Genomic DNA, 26,241 nt, shown 5'->3' with positions numbered 1-26,241 from the left:
AGTAACCCCCACCATACTTCTCAGACACCTCATCTCAAACACATTCAAACTCCTTCTCTCTTCTTCTCTTATGTTCCACATTTCTGCCCCATACAGTGCTGTTGGCACAATCACTCCTTCATACAGTCTCCTCTTCGCATCCATTCCCAAATGTCTATTCCTCATTACACTCTTTAATCCACCAAGGCATTTACTCACTTCTCTCAATCTACATTCTACCTCCACCTTCACTCCACCTTTTCCTGCTACACTTGCACCCAAGTATCTAAAACTATCCACTTCCTCCAGTCGCTCTCCCTTAATGTTCACTTCCAGTCTACTGCCACTTTCACCCCTTGTACATCTCATCACCTTACTTTTACCTACATTTATCTTTAGCTTTCTTCTATCACATACTCTCCCAAACTCTGCCACCAGCTTCCTCAATCCCTCCTCTGACCCTGCCACAAGCGCAGTGTCGTCCGCAAACAACAGCTGGCTCACCTCCCACTTTTCTCCATTTTCTTTAACCATCTCCAATCCCTGACCCACTACCCTAGCATTCACCTCTCGCACCACCCCATCCATGTATAAGTTGAACAGCCAGGGCGACATAACGCATCCTTGACGAAGTCCCACCTTTACTTCAAACCACTCACTCTCTCCATTTCTAATCCTGACACAAGCTCTACTACTCTCATAAAAACTCTTGACAGCTCCCAGAAGCTTTCCTCCTATCCCATAAATCTGCATAACCTCCCACAGTGCCTTTCTGTGTACCCTATCATAAGCCTTTTCCAGATCCATAAAAGCCCAAAAACATCCTTCCCCTTTCCTATAGCTTTCTCACATATCTGTCTTACCACAAAGATCTGATCTACACAACCTCTACCTGTCCTAAATCCACACTGTTCCTCACCAATTACTCCTTCTGTTCCTCTCCTAATCCTCTCAATTAAGATCCTCCCATAAGCCTTCCCTACTACACTTAACAGGCTAATCCCTCTGAAACTACTACATTCACACTTGTCCCCTTTTCCCTTGTAAAGAGGAACTATACAGGCACTTCTCCAGTCCTCCGGTACTCTACCCTCTCTCCAGCAAACATTAAATAACCTCACCAACCAGTCCACCATCACTGAACCTCCCTTTTTCAGACATTCTGCATGGCATCCATCCAGACCAGGTGCCTTACCTGCTTTCATCATCTTTACAACTGCCTTCACCTCATCCTTCCTTATTTCTCCTCCATTCTCCTCACTCATCACTCTCATTTTCTTCGCATTTCCCACTGCAGCTATCTTTCCTTCCCTATCCTCCTTCACATTTAGCAACTCCCTAAAATATTCTGCCCATCTTCCCCTTACTGCCATCTCTTCCATTATCATCTCTCCATCTGTACCTTTTACCTTTTCTTCTCTACTTGATTCGCCTCCTCTTCCTCTCTTAATTTCTTTCCAAAACATCTTTTTATTACTTTCAAAATTTTCTGTCATACTCCTACCCCATTTCACATCTGCTCTCCTCTTTGCCTCCTTTACCTTTTGCTTTACTTCTCTTTTCTTTTCTTTGTACGTCTCATATGACTCCCCCGTCCTCTTTTGTAACCAATCTGTGAATGCTTGCTTCTTCTCTTCTACAACCTTCTTTGTTTCCTCATCCCACCATTCACTACCCTTTCTTCTATTTCCCCCTGTCCTTCTTGTTCCACACACCATCCTTGCACACTTTAAGACTCCCTCCTTGAACCATCCCCATTCCTCCTCCACACCCATCTCTGCTCCATCCTTTACTCCCTCCCACTCCTCCTTCAGCTTCTTTTCGTACTCCTTCTCCTTTTCCTTTTCATTCAAGGAGTTCACTCTAAGAACCTCCCTACCTTTTGTCCCTTTCCTCTTTCTCCATCTATCCTCCACTCTCAACTTACCTTCCACCAAAAAATGATCTGATATTCCCCCACCCTCTCCCCTTAGCACATGTACATCCTTAACTCTTCCTATCATAATCCTATTTACCACTACATAATCCATTAGCGCTCTATCTACCACCCTTCCCTCCACCACCCTCTCCCATGTGTACTTATGCTTGACTTTCTTCCGAAACACTGTATTTGCTATCATCAACTCTCTTTCTAGACACATTTCCACCATCAACTCTCCACTACGATTCTTTCCTGGAACTCCACACTTCCCAACCACTCCATCGATTGGACCATTTCCTACCCTAGCATTAAGGTCTCCCAGTACTATTACATTGACATTTCTTCCTAAACCCTCTATGCACTCATTTAAATCTATCCAAAAGGCCTCCCTTTCTTCCACGCTCTTCTCACTGCCAGGCCCATATGCACTTACAAAGACCCACATCTCCTTTCCCAGTTTCACCTTCATCCACATTATCCTTGAGGAAACCTCCTTCCACTCCACTACTTGTTTACCTATCTCCTCACTTACTAGAATAGCCACCCCTTCCCTCCCTCGCCCTCTCTTCACTCCTGATAACCTCCCACTTACACTCCCAAACTTACACTCACCCTTCCCTTTCAACTTAGTTTCACTCAAAGCCAACACATCCATCTTTCTTCTCACAAACATACTACCTATCTCTTCCCTTTTACTCTCATCTGTACCACATCCACGCACATTAAAAGACCCAAACCTTAGGGTGCTGGCCCGAGGCCCTCCAGCACCCCTTATGCCTTCACTTTTCTCTTTAGGATGTGTGCCCCGTGGGGCTACAGGGAGAAGGATGCCTAGTCCCTCTCCCCGTCCCTTTTTTCTCGCCTCTTACGATCCAAGTGGGATACTTGGTGGCAGTATTCTTTTCCCCCACCACAGGGAATTCCCCCATCACAGAAAGAGAATACTCAGAGAAATGGTACAGGACAGCAACAAGGGGTTGGGGGACAGCATAACGGAGGGACAGTCGTAGTAGCCAATAAACATATTTTTTACCATTACACATATTTTCACTTGCATCGAAATGCATGCAAAGAATAAGTAAGAATAGAATACTTTTATAAATTTGGCACAAGACATCTCGCACCTTTTATCATAGTGCAGGGATGACCCGTCATCCAGGAGGTGCTCAGATGAGAGGAAGGGTGGGAGGGGTGTGGAGTGATTTTAGGGATGAAATGGGTGGGAGTGTTTTTATGCCTTTCCCTTTTTGGCTACCTCCCTTGGAAGGGGGAAAAAGCCTTGGTATATGTATGATTCTGACTGGCACCATTCATATTGATTACACAAGTCATTTGCAGTACCTTAGTTAAATTAATGATTATTTAAGTATAAAAAAAATTGTATTAGTCTGATTAACTATGTAGTAACTAGCTATTTGACTTTAGACTTGTGTGAAATGATTGAAGTTGTATTGATGTAAGTCGTATTGTACATTGTTATGTGAGAGGGAAACAAGGGTGTGGGTGCATGTATTTGACTTGGCTACCTCCCTTATAAGGGGGAAGAGGCCCTTGGTATGTAGATAGATAAAATAGATAAATTTATATAATTTACCCTCTAAACTGCCCTTAGATAAAAACAATAAAGAATATGTCAGGAAAGCAATGAAGGTATTCTGTGACCAGCCATATTATGGCCTATCAACCTGTTATGGTTAACAACATTCCTTGTGCCCTCCCATAGATCACTATTGGAAGAAACATTGGACTGTTACTTGTGTTGTATTAGTGTGGGGCAGGACTTGACAAGAAAGACTTTATTTTTATTATCTTTGGTAACTAAGACATGAAGCTTTACTCAGCACTTGAAGAAAGTGACCTGTAGACATATCTGGTATGCATTATGATAATAACCTCTAATTAAAAATCCTCTTTCTAACTATGTACATTCACATAAAAACTAGATGTCGTTTTTTAATATGCAGGTTGACCTAAAAAAATTGTGTTTATCTGGTTTGTTTCTCTACAAATACATTCATGTTAGTAGGACTACCTTTGTTACTGCATTTCTCATTAATCTGTTTGTATGTCAAGGAAATAACTAAATAGTTTATCATTTTTGCTCTGTGTTTGAGGGTGAAGAATGATGAAAATGAATGGTTTGAAACATGTTGGATTGTGTCATGGTTGTATAAGGTCACCATGGTTGTTTAATTTGTATACATGGGTGGAGTTGCAAAGGACATACAGTAGCTTCAAGGCAGAGGTTTGGAATTAGCAGTTGAGAATGGAAGGAAGTGTGAGACAAATCACTTGCTATTTTTGGGTGACCCTTCAATTGTGGCTGATTCTGAGAGACTGAAAGAGTTGGTGCCAGCTTTGTAGGGTGTGTGAAGGAAAGCAAATGTGAGTAAAGTTGGAATTACTATATTTTTAATGATTGTGGATGTGAAGAGTAGAAGACATGCTCAGGAAGTGGAGTTTTAAGTATCTTGGGTTCCTTGAAGCACAGAATTTGGAGTAGATGCAGAGATGAGCTATGAAGTGAAAAAAGGGAGTAAATGGTGGGTAAAATGGAAAGTGTGATAAGTAGTAGGTATTTGGGAATGAATGGAAATGAAGGTCATATAAAGGAGAGATTGTGCCCATAGAGCAGGGACTTGGAATATAAGGGAAGATGAAAAGAACAGCATGTAAAGGAGATGAGGTGCTGAGAAGCTTCATGGGTGTTTTAAAAATGGATAAAATGAGTGTGGAGGTGAGCCAGAGGATGGGTATAAGAAGAAAGCAGTCTGATAGGGCAGTTTGGGTATATACATACATACATATACCAAGGCTTTCTCCCCCTTACAAGGGAGGTAGCCAAAAAGAAAAAGGCATAAAATCATTCCCACCCATTCCATCCCTGAAATACACTCCACTCCCCTCCACCCTCCCTCCTATCTTAGCACCTCCTGGATGATGGGTCATACCTGCACCTTGTCCACTGCCCTGGGTCAGAAGCAGTGTCGCAAGATACAGCACATCCACAGCAAGGCCGCTTCATTAAATCGGCGACCCCCCCCCTCTCCATCCTCCCAAGCATAAAAGGAGAAGACAGGGAGAAATCCCCTCGAGCTGTGTCAAATTTTGCTCACACATACTACCACACCCCCCATCCCCCCACCCATTCCACCTCATGCATCACAACATCATCCATATACAACCATTCTCCATTCACCCCTGTCTTCTGTCCTCTCCCGTCCTTCCTCAACAGACATTCCCCTCTTCCCCAAAGCCCCCTTCACCCCATCCATCCACCTCATCCTAGGATGTCCCCTCATGTTCACTCCCTCCACATTTGCCTTCCATACCTCTTTTACTAGTCTTTCTTCACTCATTCTTTTCATGTGTCCAAACCATCCTAATATTTTGGGTATATGGGAAGGGTATATGGTTTGGGTATATGGAAAGTATAAAAAAAAAGGAAAAAATAGCAGAGAGACTATGGGAAGCAGAGGTAAGTAGAATAAGCCTGAGAGAAAGACCTAGAAGAAGATGGATGGATGGTATGGAAAAAGATTTGGATACACATGGTGAATGATGTGTAGGTATCAAAAGTAAGGGCAAGGAGTTTAGGGCTCTTGTCCAGTGGAAGGAGATCACTTGTGGTATGGTTACTGGGAAAGTTTTAGCGAATCATATAATATGTTGTGTATCGATTATGCTGTGATGCATGGAAGCGAGTGTTTGGGGGTTGGGGGATGAGTGAGTATGTGTGAATGATATTTTGATACAGCCTGAAGGGATTTCTCCCCGTTTTCTCATTTTTTGCATGAGGGGACAGAGAAGGGGGGTCGCCAATTAAATGAAGCAGCCTTGCTATGGATGTGCTGTCTTGCTACATTGCTTCTGACCCAGGGCAGTGGGCAAGATGCAGGGATGACCCGTCATCCAGGAGGAGCCAAGAAAAGAGGGAGGGAAGGGTGGTGAATGGGAGTGAAGTATGTGGGGATGAAATAGGTGGGAGTGGATTTATGCCTTTGACTTTGGCTACCTTCCTTGTAAGGGGGAAAAAGCCCTTGGTATATGTATGTGTTTATATATATATATGCTGGGACATTGTGACTAGTTAATGAAGGTGGAAAAAGAAGTCATGGGTCTAGTTCCGAGTTTTTTAGTTTATTCGTGACCGGTTTTGCTCTATGTTTCTTCCGGTCAGGAATAAACTAAAAAATTTGGATCTAGACTCGTGACTTCTTTTTCCACCTTCATCATATATATGTATATACTGTATATACATATGTATATATATCTATATATATGTATATACATATATATATGTATATAAATATATACATATACATATATATATATATATATATATATATATATTTTTATATATATATATATATATATATATATATATATATTAAATACAAATGTGTACATTTTGGTAGTTTCTGCATGCTGAGAAACCAGTTAGCACAAATTTTTAGGTCAGCTTATATATTCAACTGCCTTTACAGATGAATTAATGTGAAAGTTAAACTTTCCACTACTTATCTAAATTTGTACTAACTTATGCATTAGAAAATAATATTTTCTTGATCATGAATATTTTTTTGAAAATTAATTTGTTCTCTTTCTGTTCTCATTAAAATTTTAGGGACGTAGTGTACCAATTTTACGTACGGGCAGTGATGAGAGTGAGAGTGATGAAACTGTTCTGTTTGAAGCAAGCAATTCAGGCACTGGTATTGGTGCCAGGCTGGGCCGAGCCAAGGATGCTGTGTTTACGGGCATATCTTCAGGCCTCAGTTCCTTTGGTCTCAGAAGACGGGAAACAGTTCCATCTCCAACATCTCCTTCCAGCCCTCAGGAACCCTCACAATCTAAACGGTATTGTTTAAAGGAAAGCAGAATTTCATTAATAATGCAATTAATGCTGTAAACATAATTTCTCATGTTGCTTTGTCACAGATGGTATAGTTTTACCAAACTGTATTCATCTCCTGTTTAGAATTTTCACTGGATGCATAGTGGGCCAGGAAAGGTCCTCCACAACTCGTAGGAATTAGTATTACCATCTCTTGTATCAAAGAAAACCCTTTTTCCCAACAGTAACTGATGTAATATGAATATCTCATCAGCCTTAATTAAACCGATGTCCTTTTGTGATACTGGAAAAAAATACCACTTGACAGAACGGTAGTGGTGGCAATAGATATAAGTAAGGCTTTTGACACAGTCCACAGACTCATCCTTAAAAAAAAGATATCATAGGAGCTGAAATGCACAAGAAATGGTTGACAGACTTTCTGGCTGAATGAGAATCCAGAGCATCTCAGAACAGTCATCTGTTAGGGACCAAAAGACTACAATGTACATAGGTCGTAATCATCATGACCCAAGCCCCAAGGAGAATAGCTGAAAGGATGTGTGGTAGAAACTAGAAGTGACTCAGCATTCCTCTTTGAAAAGAGATTAATCTCCCGTGATAAAAGAATTCTGGGTGACTCTGGTGTTGCTGAAGTACCTTAAAGCATTGGGGAGCTTAATTATGTTTCTATAGGTCATAGTCACACATGAAAGAGCACTCCAACCAACTCCAAGAATGGTGGAAATTTACTCCCCAAAAATTTTGATTTTTTTTTTTTATAAGTCTCAAAAGTTCATTTCATACCATTGGGAAAGGAAGGAGAAAAGATACATATCATTGTTTAATGGTTGTTTCTTTTATTCTTTTTTCAGTCCATCATTGGGGAAGATATCCCTAGGGACAACTCACCTACGACGAGAAAGTGGCTGCAGCCTCCTTGACGAGTTTTCCGGTGTGGAGTTAATTAGTGATCATTACATCAGCCCTCTCACAGCTTCGCATGAACTTCTTGCCAAATTCCCTCCAACATCTATTATGGTAAGTAATTGTGTGGCTTCTGTCAGTTTCATTCAGATCTGGGAAACTTCCAGTTGTCTAAAGGCTAAGGGCTATACAATTTCTCTCTATCTATATACCATGGGCTTCTTCTCCCATACTATCTAGCTAAACACCAAGGGCTTTTTCTCCTTTACAAGGGAGGTAGCTACTTCCACCCATTCTACTACGGACCAAAGCCACACGTCGTTTTGTCTTTGTTAGAGAAAATCTCTACTCCTGGAGAAATGATGCTACTTTATTGTACCGTGACTGTCCTTCCGTTATCCTGTCCCCTCTTGAAAATGACTTGTACAATTTCTTTGAGTATGTATTTCCATTTTTTGCCTCTGTCCCCTCTGGTGGAGGAAAGAAAGAATTCTGCCACCAAGTTTCACATGCAGGTAGTAAAAAGTGGCTAAAGTGAGACAGAGTGATGGTACTAGGTATCCTGCTCTCTGTAACCCTGTCTTATCAGAGCCCAAGGCATAAGAGGGTATGGGAAGAGATATCCAACTACAACTCTAAGATTCTTTTTTTTTTTTCCATTTACTACCTCCCTTATAAGGGGAAAGAAGCCCTTGGTGTATAAATAGAAATTATATAACTCTTAGCCATTAGACAATTGGAAGTTTCCCGCATGTGAATGATATTGTTTGACAGTTGCCAGAAAAGAATAATATGTATATAAAGATATTTGTTGCTATCTGGACCTGCCACAAGTTTTATCTGTGCATACAACATGGGGACCATAAATGGAGTGTATTTTTAAGCAAAACACCCATACCTGTGGATGGGTGGTGAGATAAACACAGGGTAAGGAATAAACGTCAGGATAAATCCCTAATGGTTCCCTGTGTTTATCTCACCACCCATCCACTCATCTGTCTTACATACTTCAACATCCATACCTGCAGGAAACACTCCAAGATTCAAATACAATTTATATAAAGTTCCTCATGATATACTGAAATGATTGAACCTTCCATGTGGATGAGAGCATCATTTCTTCTTTCATTGATGGTTGCCATGTGTATATTCTGTATATTGGTAACTTGGAAACACAATTAATAGGTGTATACTTGATGTTTATCTTTGTTCGACAGTCTGTTGAATATGACTTCTGTTTGGATGACTGTGTGACAATGGCCAAACTACTGCGGAAGTTAGGGGTGCCTGTAACATTGGATGTGCTGGACCGCCTTCCCCATGGCTTCCTCAACCTTTCCCTTGTGTCCAAAGAGGCACATGATGGATGCAAGCTTGCTGTGACACGCATGCGCCAACTGCTGCAGATGGATGAGGAAGTAGCGACTGAATTTTCAACAACTTCGGTTTAATCAATAGAAGGGTTGTATCTACTAAACCATTTTGTTGTTGTAATGGTAGGTGAATGGAGTCAAGTATGCACATTGTTGTACATTCTACCAAGATTGGTTTGATCAGTTGAATTTTATTGGTTTACGGTTTATCTATAATCTATTTATCACGCATTGGTTATCATCTATTTAAAGATGACTTAGTTTTAATTGTAGTGACTGATTGAAACAATGTATCAGGACATTTATTTGGACCATTTAAGGATACAAAAAACATCTGTGATAGAATGTTGAGGAATTTTAAGTTTAAATTTTTAGATTATTTATTGTAAACATATTGTAAAAGGCATTACCAACTTATTCAAGTGTGAATACCTCTTATTGATAGCTGATGGATCAGAGAGGTAAACATACAACGAAGTGTTTGCCCATTGGCAGAAAGCATTTTATGATCCCTTGCAATATTTGTATTAACATTATGTTTAATGTACTTATTTTTCTTAGAATGTGTTCATCTGTTACTTATGATAATTGTTGCCATGACTTCCACTGACTGGAGACCTGGTGCCCTCTGGTGACTGGTCTTTCAAGTAGATCTTTAGGAAGACACGAAATATGTAAAAAGAAATTGATAGAATTTGCCACCCAGTACTATGGAGCTGGGCTTCCAGAAGGGTGGAGAAAGATGTCATTGGGGTCTGGGTGTTCTGGAAAAAGACTAATAATAATTATTGACTCAAGTTTCATTGACTGAAGACCCGTAACCACATTGGTCGGCATCTGCCCTTAGGCCCTTTCGTAGATCTTTATGGGAAGAAATGTTGGACAGCAGTATGTTTTATTAGTATGGATCTGTTTCTGTTTTGTTCATTGGTAGTCTTCATTCATCGTTCATCAGCTGTCCTCACGTAAAAAAGGGGAGGAATGATAAACTGATTGCCAGCCTTACACCTCTGGTTAGAGGTAAAGGTGTTTATGAGATTTAAAAGACAGAAAAGGAGATGAAGTTTGAAGCCTCTCAACCACAAGCCAGCTCCTGTGAAAACCCGATGAAGGACAAGTTTGGGATTGAAAGTACAGCTGTGCAGAAAGATAAGAAGTATACTAGTCAGTAGACTGAATGGTTATACAGTACATTGAAGGAAATATGAATTAGAATGAACAGATCACAAGGTAGAGTGCAAGAACTAACAATCACGTTGAAGAACTTTGTGATGCTGCTCTTCACGAAAGGAATGCAACATCAGGTGTGCTTTATTTATTTTGATTGAGTTAGAGCCTCAGAGCCCTCATCAGAGGAGCCCTGCAGTGTCCTGAAATCTGGCTGGACTTATAGATGTCATTGCCAAGATCTGGATCCAATTCAGATGTGAGTCTGCATTGCTGAGGTACTTCCCATGAGATAAAGGAAAATTGAAGACATTGCCACTTCTTGGACAGCAATAGCATCACATGTGGACTCTGTCTACTTGGTAAGTTGACTTGACCAGAGGTGCTGTGTATTTAGGCCTTTGCATTCAATGTTAGGGATCTCACAAGAATTAGGTTACAGTGGATGTTTGATGGGCTTAAGGGAGTTACTTAATAATTTACTTATCCTACTTAAGAAATTTTACTTGGCATTTACTACTCCTCTAAGATGAGCTATTTGTTAGGTGGTGATTATTGTTTATTTTTATTTTTTTTATTTATTTATTTTTTTTTATGTTTAATAGGTATGAACATGAATCTAGGTCACAGGAGATTTTTCAAGCATTGCCAACACATACTGTGTAATGTATGATATGTACAATCATAGACTAAACTTGGGTGGCCTTCTATAAATCTGATTGTTAAATGTAATATGTATTCATAAGTCATATTAGAGTAAGATTTGTTAGAACCCATATATTTAGTGCCACCAATACGAAAAGATTCTAGACAATTTGTGTTTCACGATTCTGATGTATATAATGTTTTTCATGTTCAGTGCTCAAAGAAGTTGAGGTCAGGAATTGTTAAAACAAACAAGAGAAATCAGCGAGGGTCAATAGACATGAGAAATGGTTGTTTACCTCCTAAGCTGATTATCGTTTGCCTCTCAGATACTGTGCATTACAGCAAGCCACTGAGCTGTATTAGAGTTTGAGTATGATTTAAGGCAGCCTCTTTCTTATGTCAATTACTTTGCTTTCTAAATGCTACCTTCTCTGTACCTTACCATACAGTCATACAAGAACTGGAATTGTATGGAATTTGATTATTCTGAACAGTAGCCTTATTATTACATGAAGTCCTGCCAATGATAGCTTTATCTTTAATCCTTGGCAATTGTCTAGGCAATAAGTGAAAGATGTGGTGCAGACTTTCACAGGAAAAGATGGTTCAAAGTAATTCTTGCCAGATTTTATTGAGTGGGATTTGAGGTACAAATTATCTTAGAAATTAAAGTTTTTGTATTTTTGTTCATCAATCAAGAAAAATAGAGTGAAAATAGATTTTTATAAAGAGTTCTTTGCAAAGACTGCCTAGTTATAATTAGATGTATCAGTGATATTTTAGTTCCAGAGTTAAAGAAAGTGCAGACTTAGTGTAGCCATCATCCTTAGAGTGACAGTGTTTTGCAAATCTTGTCCTTGATTTCTTATTAAATCACTGAACTTATGTGTGTATGATAACATGTATTTTGTATTAAAAGGCAATATATCTTAAGGAAAACTGCAGGATATAAGTTCAATCCACTACAATTTGTTTAAAAGTAGAACATTTGGTTGTACACAGTATTTTGAATTAAGTTTTTGTAGGTTTTACATTTATTTAAGCCAGCAAGATTATATCTATATATATTTCTAAACTACATAATCGTATTTTATTTTTAATATCGATGACTAAGATTTTATTTATATTTTGAGTGGCTAAAAGTTCATTAATGTTGTAGAATTTATTTATAATTTGATTTTTGAAATACACTTATAGATTTTAAGGAAATGGATTGACTCCATGTCTAAATGGTGTGGGTCATTTGTTTGAAGAATATTTGTTCCATTGAGGCTAAAAATGGAACACTGTATATATTGTATTGCTCGCATCTCATGCTCTTTAATAAGACTTCAATTTTTTTCCTCTCTACAATGAACAGTGGTGAAATTATAGCCTTTGAAATGTAAAAGATGATACATATATTGGCACATATGTACAAGAGAGTAGTCCATATTGACAGCCACATAAGATAGGAGTAAAAGGAAAGAACATGAGAGAACTTGATAAGCTTTTATATATCTAATATTTTGGACAGGAACACTTTGTTGGAGATCCTATAGAAGACTAAACCAGCATCAGTTCATCTAGTGTGCTATACCATCAGGGGATGGAGGAAAAATAGTAATCCAGATAAACTGTGTATGAGCCTATGTTCATTCAGTCTTCTGTTGTATCTCTGAAAAAGGATTTAGGCCCAAAATGTTGAATACATAAAAACTTACCAAGCTGTCTCACCTGTGTCTTTCCTTCTACTCTTACCTTTAATATATATATATATATATATATATATATATATATATATATATATATATATATATATATATATATATATATATATATATACATACATACTTTTTCCCCCTTATAAGAGAGATAGCTAAGTAAAAAGTCATGTACCCATTCCACTCTCATCCACCACCCTTTCCTCCCTCTCATCTTTTCTTGTCATGGATGACAGTTCACCCCTTTTCCATATATATATATATATATATATATATATATATATATATATATATATACAGACTATATATGTATATGTATATCTATATGTCTATCTGTCTATATATATATATATATATATATATATATATATGTATATACACACACACAACTAGGTAAATACACACATATCCACACACACAAGGAAGACCCATCAAATTACAGACCGGTCTCCCTGACAAGCACAGTAGCAAAAATTTGCGAAAAGGTCGTCAAAAATAGATGGGTTAAACATTTGGAAGAAAAAACTATACTGAATCCAAATAAATTTGGATTCAGACAAGGAAGATCATGTACAACAAACTTGATCTGCTTCTACTCAAGATTAATAGACATAATACAAGAGAGAGATGGTTGGGCAGACTGTGCCTTTCTGGACCTACAAAAGGCATTTGATAAGGTACCACACAATAAACTAATAAGGAAGATAGAATCAATAGGTGGCATCAGAGGAAAATTATTGGAATGAATGAAGGACTTCCCAACTGGGAGGAAAATGAGAGTAGTAATTAGAGACAAATTCTCAAATTTGGAAGAAATGAGAAGTGGTGTCCCGCAGGGATCAGTACTGGCCCCAATCATGTTTGCTATATACATAAATGACATGGACGAAGCAGTAGAGTGTTATATGAATTTCTTTGCAGACAACGCAAAAATACTGAAGAAAGTAAAAACAGGAGGATTGCAACTCATTACAACAAGACTTGGACAAGATCTGGAAATGGACTCAAAAGTGGGAAGTGAAATTCAATATCAAGAAATGTAGTACTGTATAATGGAATTTGGAAAAAGTAAAAACAGAATATTGAGAGATTATAAAATTGGTGAAGAAGAGGTAAAAAAAGTAAACTCGAAAAAAGACCTTGGAGTGATGGTCAGCAAAGACATGACACCGGATAAGCATATTAATCAAATAGTCAGAGAAACCTATAATTTATTGAGGTCAGTAAAAGTGGCATTTGCCTATTTGGATGATAAAAAAAAAATTAACTACACTAATAAGACCAAAACTCGAGTACGCAGCAACACTATGAACACCCAGTACCAAAAAGAATATAAAGAAGTTAGAAAGAATACAAAGAGCAACAACAAAACTGGCACCAACTCTTTCCAAAATGACATATGAACAAAGACTGTCCAAATTAGAATTACCAACTCTGACAAAGAGGGAAAGAGGAGACTTGCTATCTATAGAATTATGAAGGGAATGGAAATCTTAGATAAGAATGACTTATTGAAATGGGACAATGGAAAAACAAGAGGACACGAAAAGAAACTAAAAAAACATAATTACAGAAGAGATCTGAAAAAAAATAGCTTCCCACACAGAGTGATAGATACTTGGAACAAATTAGACAAAGAAACAGTGTGTGTAAACACTAATAAAATTTTAAAGAAAAAACTTGATGCTGAGAGATACAGACGGGTTACCACGAGCATAGCTCCCTTCCCGTATAATACAACTAGGTAAATACACACCCACCCACACAAATTTCCAGTTTCTTGCAGAAGCCCTTGATGACTCATTGATAATGTGGTTGCTCCATGAATGAGAGACCTAGACTTCAAATCCTGGGGTAGACATAAAAAGGGCATCTGATAGAAAGGTATCATACATATGTTTGCACCCTGTTGGGCTTGCCTGATGCCTTTTTCAGACAGATCCAGTCCAAAACTTTCCTACACCATGCACAGTACTTTTACAGTAAAGCCCTTTCTGTATTGACCCAGATGTGCCTGTGTGGCAAAAGAGAACACATTAAAGATCCTGGGGTCTTCCCTAAGATTCTTCACCAAGGAGGGAGCTCTTCACTTAACAGTGACAGGCTGCAGTAAATGAAGTAACAGGTTCTTGTAGGTTGTAGGTGTGAGATGAAAGTACAGAATCACATAAGTATTTGATACATATGAAAATAAGCTAGTAGCCTCTCTCTAGGTAATGAAGATTAGAATAATACCTTTTACAGAAAATTAAGAAATTTTAAGGTTTTGTAGAGTAAAAGTAAATTAAAATGTGCCACAGTATGCATTCCATAGATTTTATTGTGATAAGTGTCACATGATTTTATTTAGCTTGAAGAGGGACTGGTTTGGATGGATTCTTGACTGATGAAGATTCTCTGAAAACTGGGTTCTTCCTATCAGCTGGATGAAGTAACTTAGAATCAGCCACAATAAAATATGCATAGTGCAGTACCTCTAAATTGTAGGAACTGATTAAAAAATTGAATCTGTTTTTTTATGTTTTGTATGTTCATGGAGACGAGCTCATTCATATGGGTGTAATGATGTCACCTTGAATTTCATTGTCTGGAAATCTGCAGCTACAGTGGCAGGCATCAATCTTTGAGCTTGACATTGGACTGTTGTTTTAGTGTGGGACTTTCTTTGTCATTAGAATAGTGTAAGAAGGGGAGCAGTTACTGGTTGTCAGCTCTCCATGTGTTAAAAGGTGGAAGAAATAAAGTTGAAATTGATAGAGATATTTCGGGTCCAGTTCAAAGACCAAGTGTCATCCCTGTGGGGTTGCATCTCCAGATGGGGGTGAGGGTGTTGACAGGTTTTGAAGGTGGGTCACAGGGAGAGGAATCTCTATGACATCCATCTCATAGGACCACCATTCATATGTGGATATTTAGTAAGAGGTGTTGTCTGGCATGTATATTCCCTTATTGAGGTGGAGGGATGATAGTTTTCAAATTGTTTGTTTTTCAGTAAAACATCCATTTCATAGAAGGAGCATAGTGGATTTTTAGTCTGTGATGGAGTATATGGTTTAAAATGTTCTTTAGAAAAAGAAATTACATGAGATATGTAGGATATAAAAGATTGTGGCAGTTTCTTGTTGTATTGTATGATCATAGAACAGTGCAGTGCACTGATAGAGAATGAATGAATGAAGAATGTGCAATATAAGGAAGAAGGCAAATTATATACCTTTGTGGTCAAAGAGGAACAGTTACAGGTAAAATGCTTACTGGAGGGAATTTTATATTTCTGGTGTTTGATGTGTTAATGGTGACATGACTATAATATAGTAGGTCATATTTTGTTTTGAGTGGTAATAGTTAAGATTGATCTACATAATCACAGCAATATGAGTTAAAGTATACACCCACATACACAATTAGTTAAACATACACACACACAAGTGCGTGCATGGATGCACAGAGGTTGGGATGAGTAGCCCTATTCAGAGGGGATGATACTGGACTGCCAGATGGCAGATAGCATGACATGCATCTCACAGATCCTGACCTCTGGTTTTCAGCTACTCTGTGTGGACATTTTATTTACCAGCCACTTTTCCATACTTCAGCTCACAGCCTCTCCATCCTTACATAGAGAGGACAGTTTTATCTATCAGTGACTCGGCAACTAAATCCATACATCAGCAGGGGGAAGCTGGTTGTTTGGAGAATCAACAATTGCTCAAAATACTCACCTTAGTGAGTTCTACATCCATCCATGAGGAAAATAGAAAGACCTGTTGTCCATAAGCTGTTTGGACAATGCTTCCCTAGATTACAGATTCTAGGCAGAGTTTCTTTAGAGTTTGGCAAGAAGGTCAGTCATTCATATCAAGACAGTCCTTGACATCCTCATTAATTTCCCTGACATAACTCCCTTTACTCCTCAAATGAGCTCTAGTCTACAGTTTTGGAGTCCTGTATTGGTTCAGGTTCCCAGCCAATCTGGCAACATGAAGTCTCAATATTATTTAGCATCACACACAACACTGCACCACTCTTCAATCTCTGATGCTCTCCAATGAACTCTGCAGCTTTCATACTTTCAAGGGTACCAAGCACTTCATATTGATTGGAAACAGTTACTGCATACTCCTGGGCATATGCATTTTCCTTGAGCTTCTGCTGTTAAAATCCTGACAGATTACATAGCAAGCTTGGTTGATTTGATGTGTAAGGTCCACCTCAACCAGGATCACATTTCTGGATGCCACATGCATAGATATATATATTTGCCCTCCAACACCCACACTTGCCATGAAGCCCAATAAGGGGAGACTAAGCAGTAGGTATATATTCAGTACTAGAAACTTTTCCTTGTTGATTATGTCCACTCCTTTCATCATTCTCAAATCTGCTTTTGTATCCCTTTTATATACATATATATATATATATGAGAGAGAAGAGTAATGTCGTAGTACATTGGTAAAATAATATTTGTCTCCCATTATCAGAAAATAAGATTAGAAATAAATATATCCACATATTTTGACCACTTTCTGTGGTCCTATTTAGCAGATAAGTACATAAAGTGGGGTAGTATAATATCCCTAAGAAAACTCAGCAGTGTTTCTTCACACCTACCAAAAGGACCATCAAATCGGTTGGGATAATTCAGCCATCATTTTTAAGTCACATTGTAGTTTCCTGAGGAAAATTGTAGAATCCTCTTTTATAAAACATTTCCCTAATCATCTGATTGTATCACATCTTTAGCAGTCAGTAAATTGTTATCAATTGTCAAAGGACTGCAAACTAACAGCCATCAGTCACACCACTCAGGTCATGTTACTTAAGTCTTCTATCCTCATTCCTCGCTGCATACTAACTGTATATATATATTGTACTACCCCCACCTTACTTATCTGCTGAAGAGGACCACAGAAAATAGTTTAAATATATGGATATATTTATTTCTAATCTTATTTTCCAATAGTGGGAGATAAATCTTATATATATATATATATATACATGTGTGTGTGTGTGTGTGTATATATGTATGTATATATATATATATATATATATATATATATATATAATATATATATATATATATATATATATATATATATATATTATATATAAAATGAAGTGTTGGCAATTCAAGTATTTATTCAAGTTTTTCTTCATATGCTTTGTCAACTAGGCTTGTATTTACCTAATTGTAATGTACAGGAAAGGAGCTATGCTTGTGGAGAACCACTTTCCATCTATCATGATGATATGGTTTAAAATCACAACCCCCCCCCCACCCTACCCCTCATCTAGCTTGAGGCAAGGGCAGTGTCCCTAACCAGCTTTAAATTTGTTTGGTTTAGCTTGGGCTAGTGTGTATTCAGAGAAAAAAATCTGCAGAAAGTGAACAAGTGAATATAAATAAGTAATTAGGTCTATATAAACAAGAAGATAAATTAAAGAGAAAAAATCAATACATACACAGAAAAATGAATTTTGAAAAAATGGCTAAATCATGCTCAATTGAAGCAGTTTCTTGCATGAAATTTTCTGCTATTTCTAAGAAAATTATTGGTTCTACAGGTCTGCAAATGAAGTAAAGAAACAGAAGTGATAACTTGTCTTAATGTTGCTTTTGTTTATCTTAAGTTATAATCTTGTAAACATACATTCACAGATACACATACTACAGTTTATGTTGTACAGTACCTTTAACTGAAATCAGAATTCATGATTTAAGTCATATGATACATATTTTGATTCTTTGTGTTTTGTATTTCTTTTTATCCTTTTATAACTACTTGTATATGAAGAAAAGTGTTCTGATTTTTCCATTCGTTTCACATATGTTCTTGTCTACAAGTAGTTGTCTTTGTTCACATAGTAATACAAAACATGATTACCTCTGTGTTGATATCTCCTGAGCTTTTTTTCTTCTTCTTTGTCTTATCTCTCTGAGGATACAAAAAGTTTCATTCTGGTTTTGTTAACTGATGTGGAAACAATTCTTTGGCAGCATTTCATAATTAGCATTGCTGTTTGGATATACTTCATATTTTACAAACTTCAGGATAAATAAACCCACTGCTCAGGATTTTTCTCTTGCTAGTGTTACTACAGTGTGCTGATTTTAGTGCTATATGTTTTCTGGAAATTTTCTTAGTTTTAATGTCAAATTTATGTTGCCTGTTTTGTATAGTTTTGATTACGTTTATTTTATTTTTGATAGAACTATGATTTGGGTGTATTTTCTGATTAGAGAAAATATAATTGATGCATTCAGAAGAAAATTTGCTCATGGTCTTCATTTAATAATCTGAAAGATACTGTATCCTCCCCCCCCCCAAACTGTGACACAGCTATAGGATACTCTGAACTTTTTAAACATTTTATGTAGCTGGGACATTATGCTTTTAAGCAGGGTCATTTTAATAGTTAAGGACACTCCTGATTTGGCTATGTTGTTACAGTATGCCTCTTCATTGTAAAATCAAAGGAGTTCCACATCATATTCCTATCTTGTGCTGCAAATGGTCACCATATTTCTTAGCAACAAGGTAATTAGAAAACTTGGCAGAAATGCAGATGATGATGTCACATTATATTTTCATAGATCAGTGTATTGAATTGATAGATTGACTCAGGTTGACATTATCAAATGAAAGTGTTTTAGTTAGCAGTAATTTTAGATGGTCTTATTGGTACAACTTAATATTTTTAAGTTAACTAATGAAATACATATAGATAGCAACATTCAAATCTCAGTGTGGGACTGGATTGATTCATATATGCAATCCTTTTTAAATTGGATTTGTTTTAGTAGTAAAAAAGGCTGTTAACTATTTAAAAGAATGCATACTTTGTATTGATGTTGAAATTGTATTTTATGTTGATCAGAAATATATATGCCAGAGTGTTGGGAGTTTGCTCATTATGAAAAAGATTAGGGTACTGCTTATGTTAATACAACAAAAATGCTTGTGTTCAGGAAGTTTAGTTTGACATATTTTTTGTTGTCATTAGTTATGTTGCTTAAAGACTATTATAAATTATTTAGTGTAATTAAATATTTGTTGAATAATGCTTAAAGATATATATTGCAGTTTTTGCAGGGCATTTCTTAATCTATATCAACAATGATAGAAGAGAGAGATTCAGGATAAAGCTGTAATTAGTATTGCTTGAATTCTATGCAGAACTTCTTTTCTTAGTTTTGTAGTACTGTTCTTACCACTAATGATAATAATTCTAATTATATATATATATATATATATATATATATGTATATGTATGTATACACACTAATACTAACAATCCTCGACAGTAACACAATATCTCTTCTCTAAGTGACTGTCCCACCCAGCAGCTATTGCTGGATTCCTGGAGGCTGTGGGTCTACAAGAGAGACCAGGTGCAATGGATTGGTTGATGTGTATGTGTATATATATATATATATGTATATGTATATATATATATATATATAATATATATATATATACACAAGTTTTTACAAGATACAGTGTTATATGAACATAAAGAAATTTAAACCTGTGTTTCTGTGTTTTACATTGACATGAAAATGGTGCTGTATTTGAAACATATTACCCATTCACTACTTCCCTCTTCTTGACCCTTCAAATCTTCATGCTTGTACTTCTGAATACACAGAAATACAAATTATTGTATTTATTTGCACCTACAGTTCCTTTTTTCTTCTATTAAAAAGTACTGCACTGTTTTTCCCTTCCTTTCTTGTACATGATTAACCTTTTCATTATTACATTGGTTGTATTCATTGTACAGGTATTTACCTATTTACCTAATTTGTTATTCTTTATTTGTAGTATGTTATGTTATATACGGAAGTATTACTAAAAAAAAATTATTCCTTTATGGTTTCTGTTCTAATAATCCAAATTTATAATTTGTTATATTGGTATAGACTATATTGCATTCCTTAGTTGAAGTGTTCAAATAGGTTTTATTTTTGTGGTATATTTTGAGCTACCAGTAATTATATACAGTACTGCAATAAACTATCTGATGTGATTCATATCATGGAACTCTTGTATAGAATTTTCATCTATGTTCCTTGAATATAGATTTTATATTCACTTGCACCACAGAGCCAATTGAAGATGCTTATATTGTAAACACATGATTAATGATTTTTTGGGTATAGTTCTAAATATTCAAGCTTAGTAAATACATATAAAACTTCTATGATGAAAGCTTTATTTTGAAATTTGCAAATTGAAAATTATATATTCAAGAATCATAGTAAATTATAAACTCATGTATTCAAGAATCATAGTAAATTTAAACTCATGTATTCAAGAATCATAGTAAATTTAAACTCGTATTCAAGAATCATGACACGAAGAGTGTGATATCCTTTAAAAATCAACGGGTGTGAATGGTTGTCATGAAATGGGTCTACCATGTGCTGTACCCCCGTCATCACATTAAACATTCCTGCTGTGTACTATGTTTGAATGTAACCCTATTTTATTGAATCCTTCCACTGAAGTAATATTCACTCAGCCAGAAAAATAAAATATGTACATACATACCAAAGGCTTTTTTCCCCCTACACGTGACTTGAACCAAAAGCCATTTTCTCCCTTGTAAGTAGTGGCCATATCAAAGGACACTCCCTTCACCCATTCAAAAACACATTCATTGCCTCTCCCAAACCTTATGAATAAAGGGTCAACTCTGCCCCTTGCCATCCAGCTTGGGTCAAAGGCAAAGTAGCAAGACTATGCACTTACACAGCAAAACCCAACAGGTGTTTCATTCTATAGCAACCCCCATTCCCACCCTCTATCTATACACCAAAGGTTTCTTCCCCCTTATAAGGGGGGCAGCCAAGTCAAAGCATGTACCCATTCTTCCATTTCCTCTTGGCTCATCATGGGTGAAGGGTCATCCTGGTCTCTTCCCCATTTCCTGGGTCAGAAGCAATGCAGCAAGATATAGTACATCTACAACAAGGTCACTTCACTCACATGGTGACCCTCCCTCTTGGATTGCATCAAATCATCCATACACAACCATCCTCCACTCACTATCTCTTGACTTCTCCAACAGCCATTCCCTTCTTGTTCAAAGCCCCTTGCACCCCACCCATTCATCTCCTCCTCGGTCGTCCCCTGAAGTTCACTCCATAATTTCCACTTCATTGTCAACCTCATTCACTTGAAGAAAATTATGGAGCAAACAAGAAAACCCTTCGGACAGTAGCATTTCTTCATCCATTTACAACCACTCTCCATTCACTCCTGTTTCTCCTCTGCTTATTATACGACCTCTTGCATATAAATGACACTTCACCCAATCTATCCACCTCAATATTCGTCAAATGCCTTCCATTTCTCTTTGTGGGCAAAAATTGTTCCCAAGAGTTAATTCCAGGGTTCCAGGGAGAGAGGATTCATCTTAAGGCAGCGTTTCCCAACCTGGAGTGCTGAAATCAATTATAGGGGGCGCTGGAAAGTTATGCACACAAAAATCACATCGATATATCTATCATTGATTACTTAATTGTGCATAATTGACTTTTTCTAGGGTGTTCTTGTTTCTACAAACAATATAGTCAATTTGTTTCAGTTCTAAGGAATCAAGAAAATAAATCCTCAAGCAGTACACTTCACTTTCTTTTATTCTTCTAATAACAAAATAGGGGTGCTATGGTTGGAAAATGTCGGGAAACGCTGTCAGGGAAACGGATTACCAAAAAATAGTTGACAGGAAAAAAACATTTGTCACATAATTTATGTTAGCCCCGCAAACCTAAAGAGAAACGACGCAAGTTTTGAGTATTTGCTATTTTTTCTTGCCCACTTGGAGAAATCCGGACGTTGGAAATTCGAACGGGAAGGAACGACAAAAAAAAGGAAACTTGTTATGAAAACGCCAGACCGATTCTTGCGGTCATGTACTGTACAATAATATTCTAAAGTTAAACATTTGCGGTGTGAAAAAAAGATGGTCGGATTCAACCTGAATATTTGTAATTACAGAAACAGAATAACTACTGCCATCGGGCAGCCATGTGTGTTCAAAAGTCATGGGAGTAAAAAATTGAAACGACGTCCACTGAAGTGGTAAGTAGGCAATTCCAAATAAATGTTCAACTTTTTAATAACTTGCAGCCCGCAATAATAAATGTGATAGAAAAAGGTTGATCATTGCATTTTCACTAGGTCATTGTATCTGTTGGAAGTAAGTGATTGGGTGCATTTCAAAGGAACACTGAGAAAGTTGGGTCATGGCGAATACTAATAGTAATACTTTATGAAACTTTGGCATTGGCCTTCGTACAAAGTGGCAAGGTTATACTTACATCTAACCATTTTGGCTTAATGAAACGTACAAGAAGTACCGGTATATAATGAAAGAAATACACATTATACGTTTAGGGGTTTTCCATGTCAATGCTGATATTTCTTGTACGGAAGCCGTGTTTTCATTGTGTATAACCATGCTATATGTTTGTTTTAGGCAAATGAAACGTTACTAAGTAGGACATTTGTAAGTCTTAGGGGCAAACAAACCCATTTCTTCTGGTCAATACGTGCATACAGTAAGCAGTTGTAAATTTATATACAATTTTAATTTGTTTATCAATCCTTATTATAACAGTTGGCTCTATTCATTTGATCCTGCATGTCATAAGGACATTTTCTTTATTTTTTGCACTGCAACAAAGCAATTTTAGTGATCTATTTGATAACTCTTCTATATAATGCTGGTAGTATTTCGTTTGTTCTGGTTGGTTCCAGGCCGTAATATACTTATAATTATTTTTTTTTGTGGGTAGGAAGAAGCGTGGGGGGTAATTCTGAATATGATTAATGTAAATCAAGATTAATACATCGCCGTTAATATGGTGTTTTCTTAAAATTTCAGCCAGTATTTAGCAGAAATTATCCCAACTAAAACTAAACTAACCAATCCAACGGCTTAAAATTAGGAAATGACAAAATCGGCGATATTATCATCCTAATGTAATCATTTAGAGGTTGTCCACAAAGGCAGAACCACTAGTAAATACAAATCATAAAAGGAAGTTATGCCATTGTGTCATTGGTATCCATAACAGTCGTTATTGGTAGCCCTGTCGACCGTTATTGGTACACCTGTTGGACGTTATTGGTACGCCTGTTGATCGTTATTGGTACACTTGATAACATTATGGAGGTTGGCCAGTGACTACGCCTTTGATAAAAGCACAGTTAGGATTTATAAATTGGATTTCCTGCCGCGTAGAAGGAGCGAAGATCCTGTTGGGGAATTAGGGGAGATGTGGGGAGGGGGAGATGGGGGAGAGCGGCAGGAGGTGTGTATTGGGCGGAGGCAGACTCCTTCAAGGAGCCCCTCCCTCTCCCTCACTCTCCTCCCCCCCCCTCTCTCTCTCCTTCCTTCCCCCCCCTCTCTCTCTCGTATGTCTTATATTGTTTTGCCAAAACTGCGTCATTCTAACTGAACTGATCGGGTTCAGTCTTGCCCATACACGCTCCGGCTTAACTGCGTAGTTCAGATGCGTGAAGTTAACTTTTCTGTCGTGAGCATATATCACTAAGAGCAAGAATTTGTCATATGCACTTCAATATGTCGAAATTAATCCTCTTGCATGTGCCCAGTTCTGAACGAGTAATTACAAAGGATTACAAAGGCGGGGCATGCCGACAGGAGACCCTTTGGTCCATATCTAGGTCGTATATATAAAAAACATAATGATAAATAAATGAATAAATAAAAACTATAATAATGTAAATAATAGATAAAATACATAATTAAATGCATAGGCACAGCTAAGTAATAAACAAACAGGTAAATAGTAAATAATGATAAACAAACAGACAAATGATAACAAAACAAATAAATGATATGAAATAAATGATAATCAGTACAGCATCTTGCTTAGGTGTTTATCTAATTCTTAAAGCTTCGAACTGAACTACATTGCACTGCCTCTGCAGGAAGTTTATTCTATTCATTAACTACACGGTTGGCGAAGTTGTTTCTACCTACTTCCAAATTGAATCTATTTCCGGACAGTTTCAGACCATTGTTTCTTGTCGGATTCTCATTCAGTGTGAAAATGTTGTCACTTTTGATGTAGTCAATTCCCTTTAGAATTTTAAAGACCTGTATCAAGTCACCTCTGAGTCTACGCTTTTTTAGGGAAAACAGATTAATATGTTTAAGTCGATTTTCGTATGATTTATTTTTTATATTTGGAATCAGTTTTGTGGCTCGCCGTTGTACTTTTTCCAATCTGTCAATATCTTTAATGAGATTTGGTGACCATTCGGAAACAGCATATACCAAATGTGGACGAACTAACGATTTATATAGCTTGTTAATGAGTGATGGACTTTTGAAGTCAAAAGATCACGCAATCAGTCCTAGAATCTTATTTGCTTTCTCAGAAGCTGAAATACACTGCTTGGATGATTTGAGATCGTTACTGATAATTACGTCGAGATCTTTTTCACTATTCACTTTTGTTAACGAATTTCCAAATAACTTGCAATTGTACTTACTGTTATTTTTACCTATATGCATTTCCTTGCATTTACTTGTGCTAAATTTCATTAGCCACTTTTCAGACCATTGCTGTAATTTATCTAAATCTTCTTGAATATCTAACAGGTTTAAGTGATCATTTGCCATTCCGCAAAGTTTTGTATCATCAGCTAATTTGGAAACAGTAAATTTTAGTCCATGGTCTATATAATTTATATATACTATGAATAGAAGTGGCCCAAGAACGGAACCCTGAGGAACTCCACTTGTAACATTTTTCCATCCAGAAGTTTTTTCATTTAAAACAACTCTCTGTTTTCGGTCATTCAACCAATTACTAGTCCAACTTAATAGGCTACCACTTATTCCGTGTGAAGCTAATTCAGTAAGTAGTCTTTCGTGTGGGACGGTATCAAAAGGTTTTGCAAAGTCTTGATATATTAAATCTATATTGTTTCTTTTGTCATAATTCGAGATAACTGTGTTGTAGAATTCGAGAAAGTCACGCAAGACAGTTTCCGCCTGAAACCATGTTGGCTATCATTTATCAAATGGTTACTTTCTAAATGATGTTCGATAGCATCTCTGATGATAGTTTCCATCATTTTTCCTACGATTGAAATCAAACTTATAGGCCTATAGTTATTAGGTTTCTTTTTGTCACCTTTTTGAATATGGGAGTAACGTTAGCTAGCTTCCATTCTCTTGGGACATCTCCGGATATGATGGATTTCTTGAAAATAATTTCTAATGGAACAACAATCTCATTTTTCATTTCCTTTAAGATTCTTGGATGCCAACCGTCAGGCCCTGGTGTTTTATTAACTTTGAGTTTGTCTATACACCTTTTAATTTTTTCTTTTGTTATATTTACCGTAGTAAGCTTACCCTAGACTTTTCACAGGTTTCTGTTTGGAGTTCACTTTGAGATGTTTCATTTAGGAATACCGAGCTAAAATAATTGTTTGAAATATTACACATGCCTTCATTTGAATATTCAAGTTGACCGTCAGCAGATAATAGTGGACCAACGTGATTCCTAACAACCTTTTTATCTCTAATGTAACTAAAGAATTGTTTGGAATTCTCCCAGCGATATTCATTTCGTATTGTCGTTTTCGTTTTCTTATTGTCTTTTTTAAATCTCCCTGTATTAATACATAACTT

General features: G+C 36.9%; 2 protein-coding genes across 2 annotated transcripts in view; one reads left to right on the top strand and one right to left on the bottom strand.

Moving 5' to 3' along the window:
* The window catches only part of Hsl (hormone-sensitive lipase), a 32,366-nt gene extending 19,749 nt beyond the window's left edge, over positions 1 to 12,617 (top strand). The window contains exons 11-13 of the mRNA XM_076187111.1: positions 6,528 to 6,760; positions 7,613 to 7,778; positions 8,882 to 12,617. Coding sequence (XP_076043226.1) covers positions 6,528 to 6,760; positions 7,613 to 7,778; positions 8,882 to 9,115 — 633 coding nt within the window. The 3' untranslated portion in view covers positions 9,116 to 12,617. The remainder of the gene's footprint in view (positions 1 to 6,527; positions 6,761 to 7,612; positions 7,779 to 8,881) is intronic.
* LOC143026544 (uncharacterized) overlaps positions 1 to 26,241 on the bottom strand; it is a 339,242-nt gene that overhangs the window by 32,551 nt on the left and 280,450 nt on the right. The gene's annotated exons all lie outside the window — the stretch shown is intronic.

Source organism: Oratosquilla oratoria, chromosome 6, assembly GCF_046742065.1.
Source record: "Oratosquilla oratoria isolate Oo_2021 chromosome 6, ASM4674206v1, whole genome shotgun sequence".
NCBI lineage: Eukaryota > Metazoa > Arthropoda > Malacostraca > Stomatopoda > Squillidae > Oratosquilla > Oratosquilla oratoria.
The sequence above is the reverse complement of the archived record's forward strand: the minus strand, read 5'-3'. Positions and strand labels throughout refer to the sequence as shown.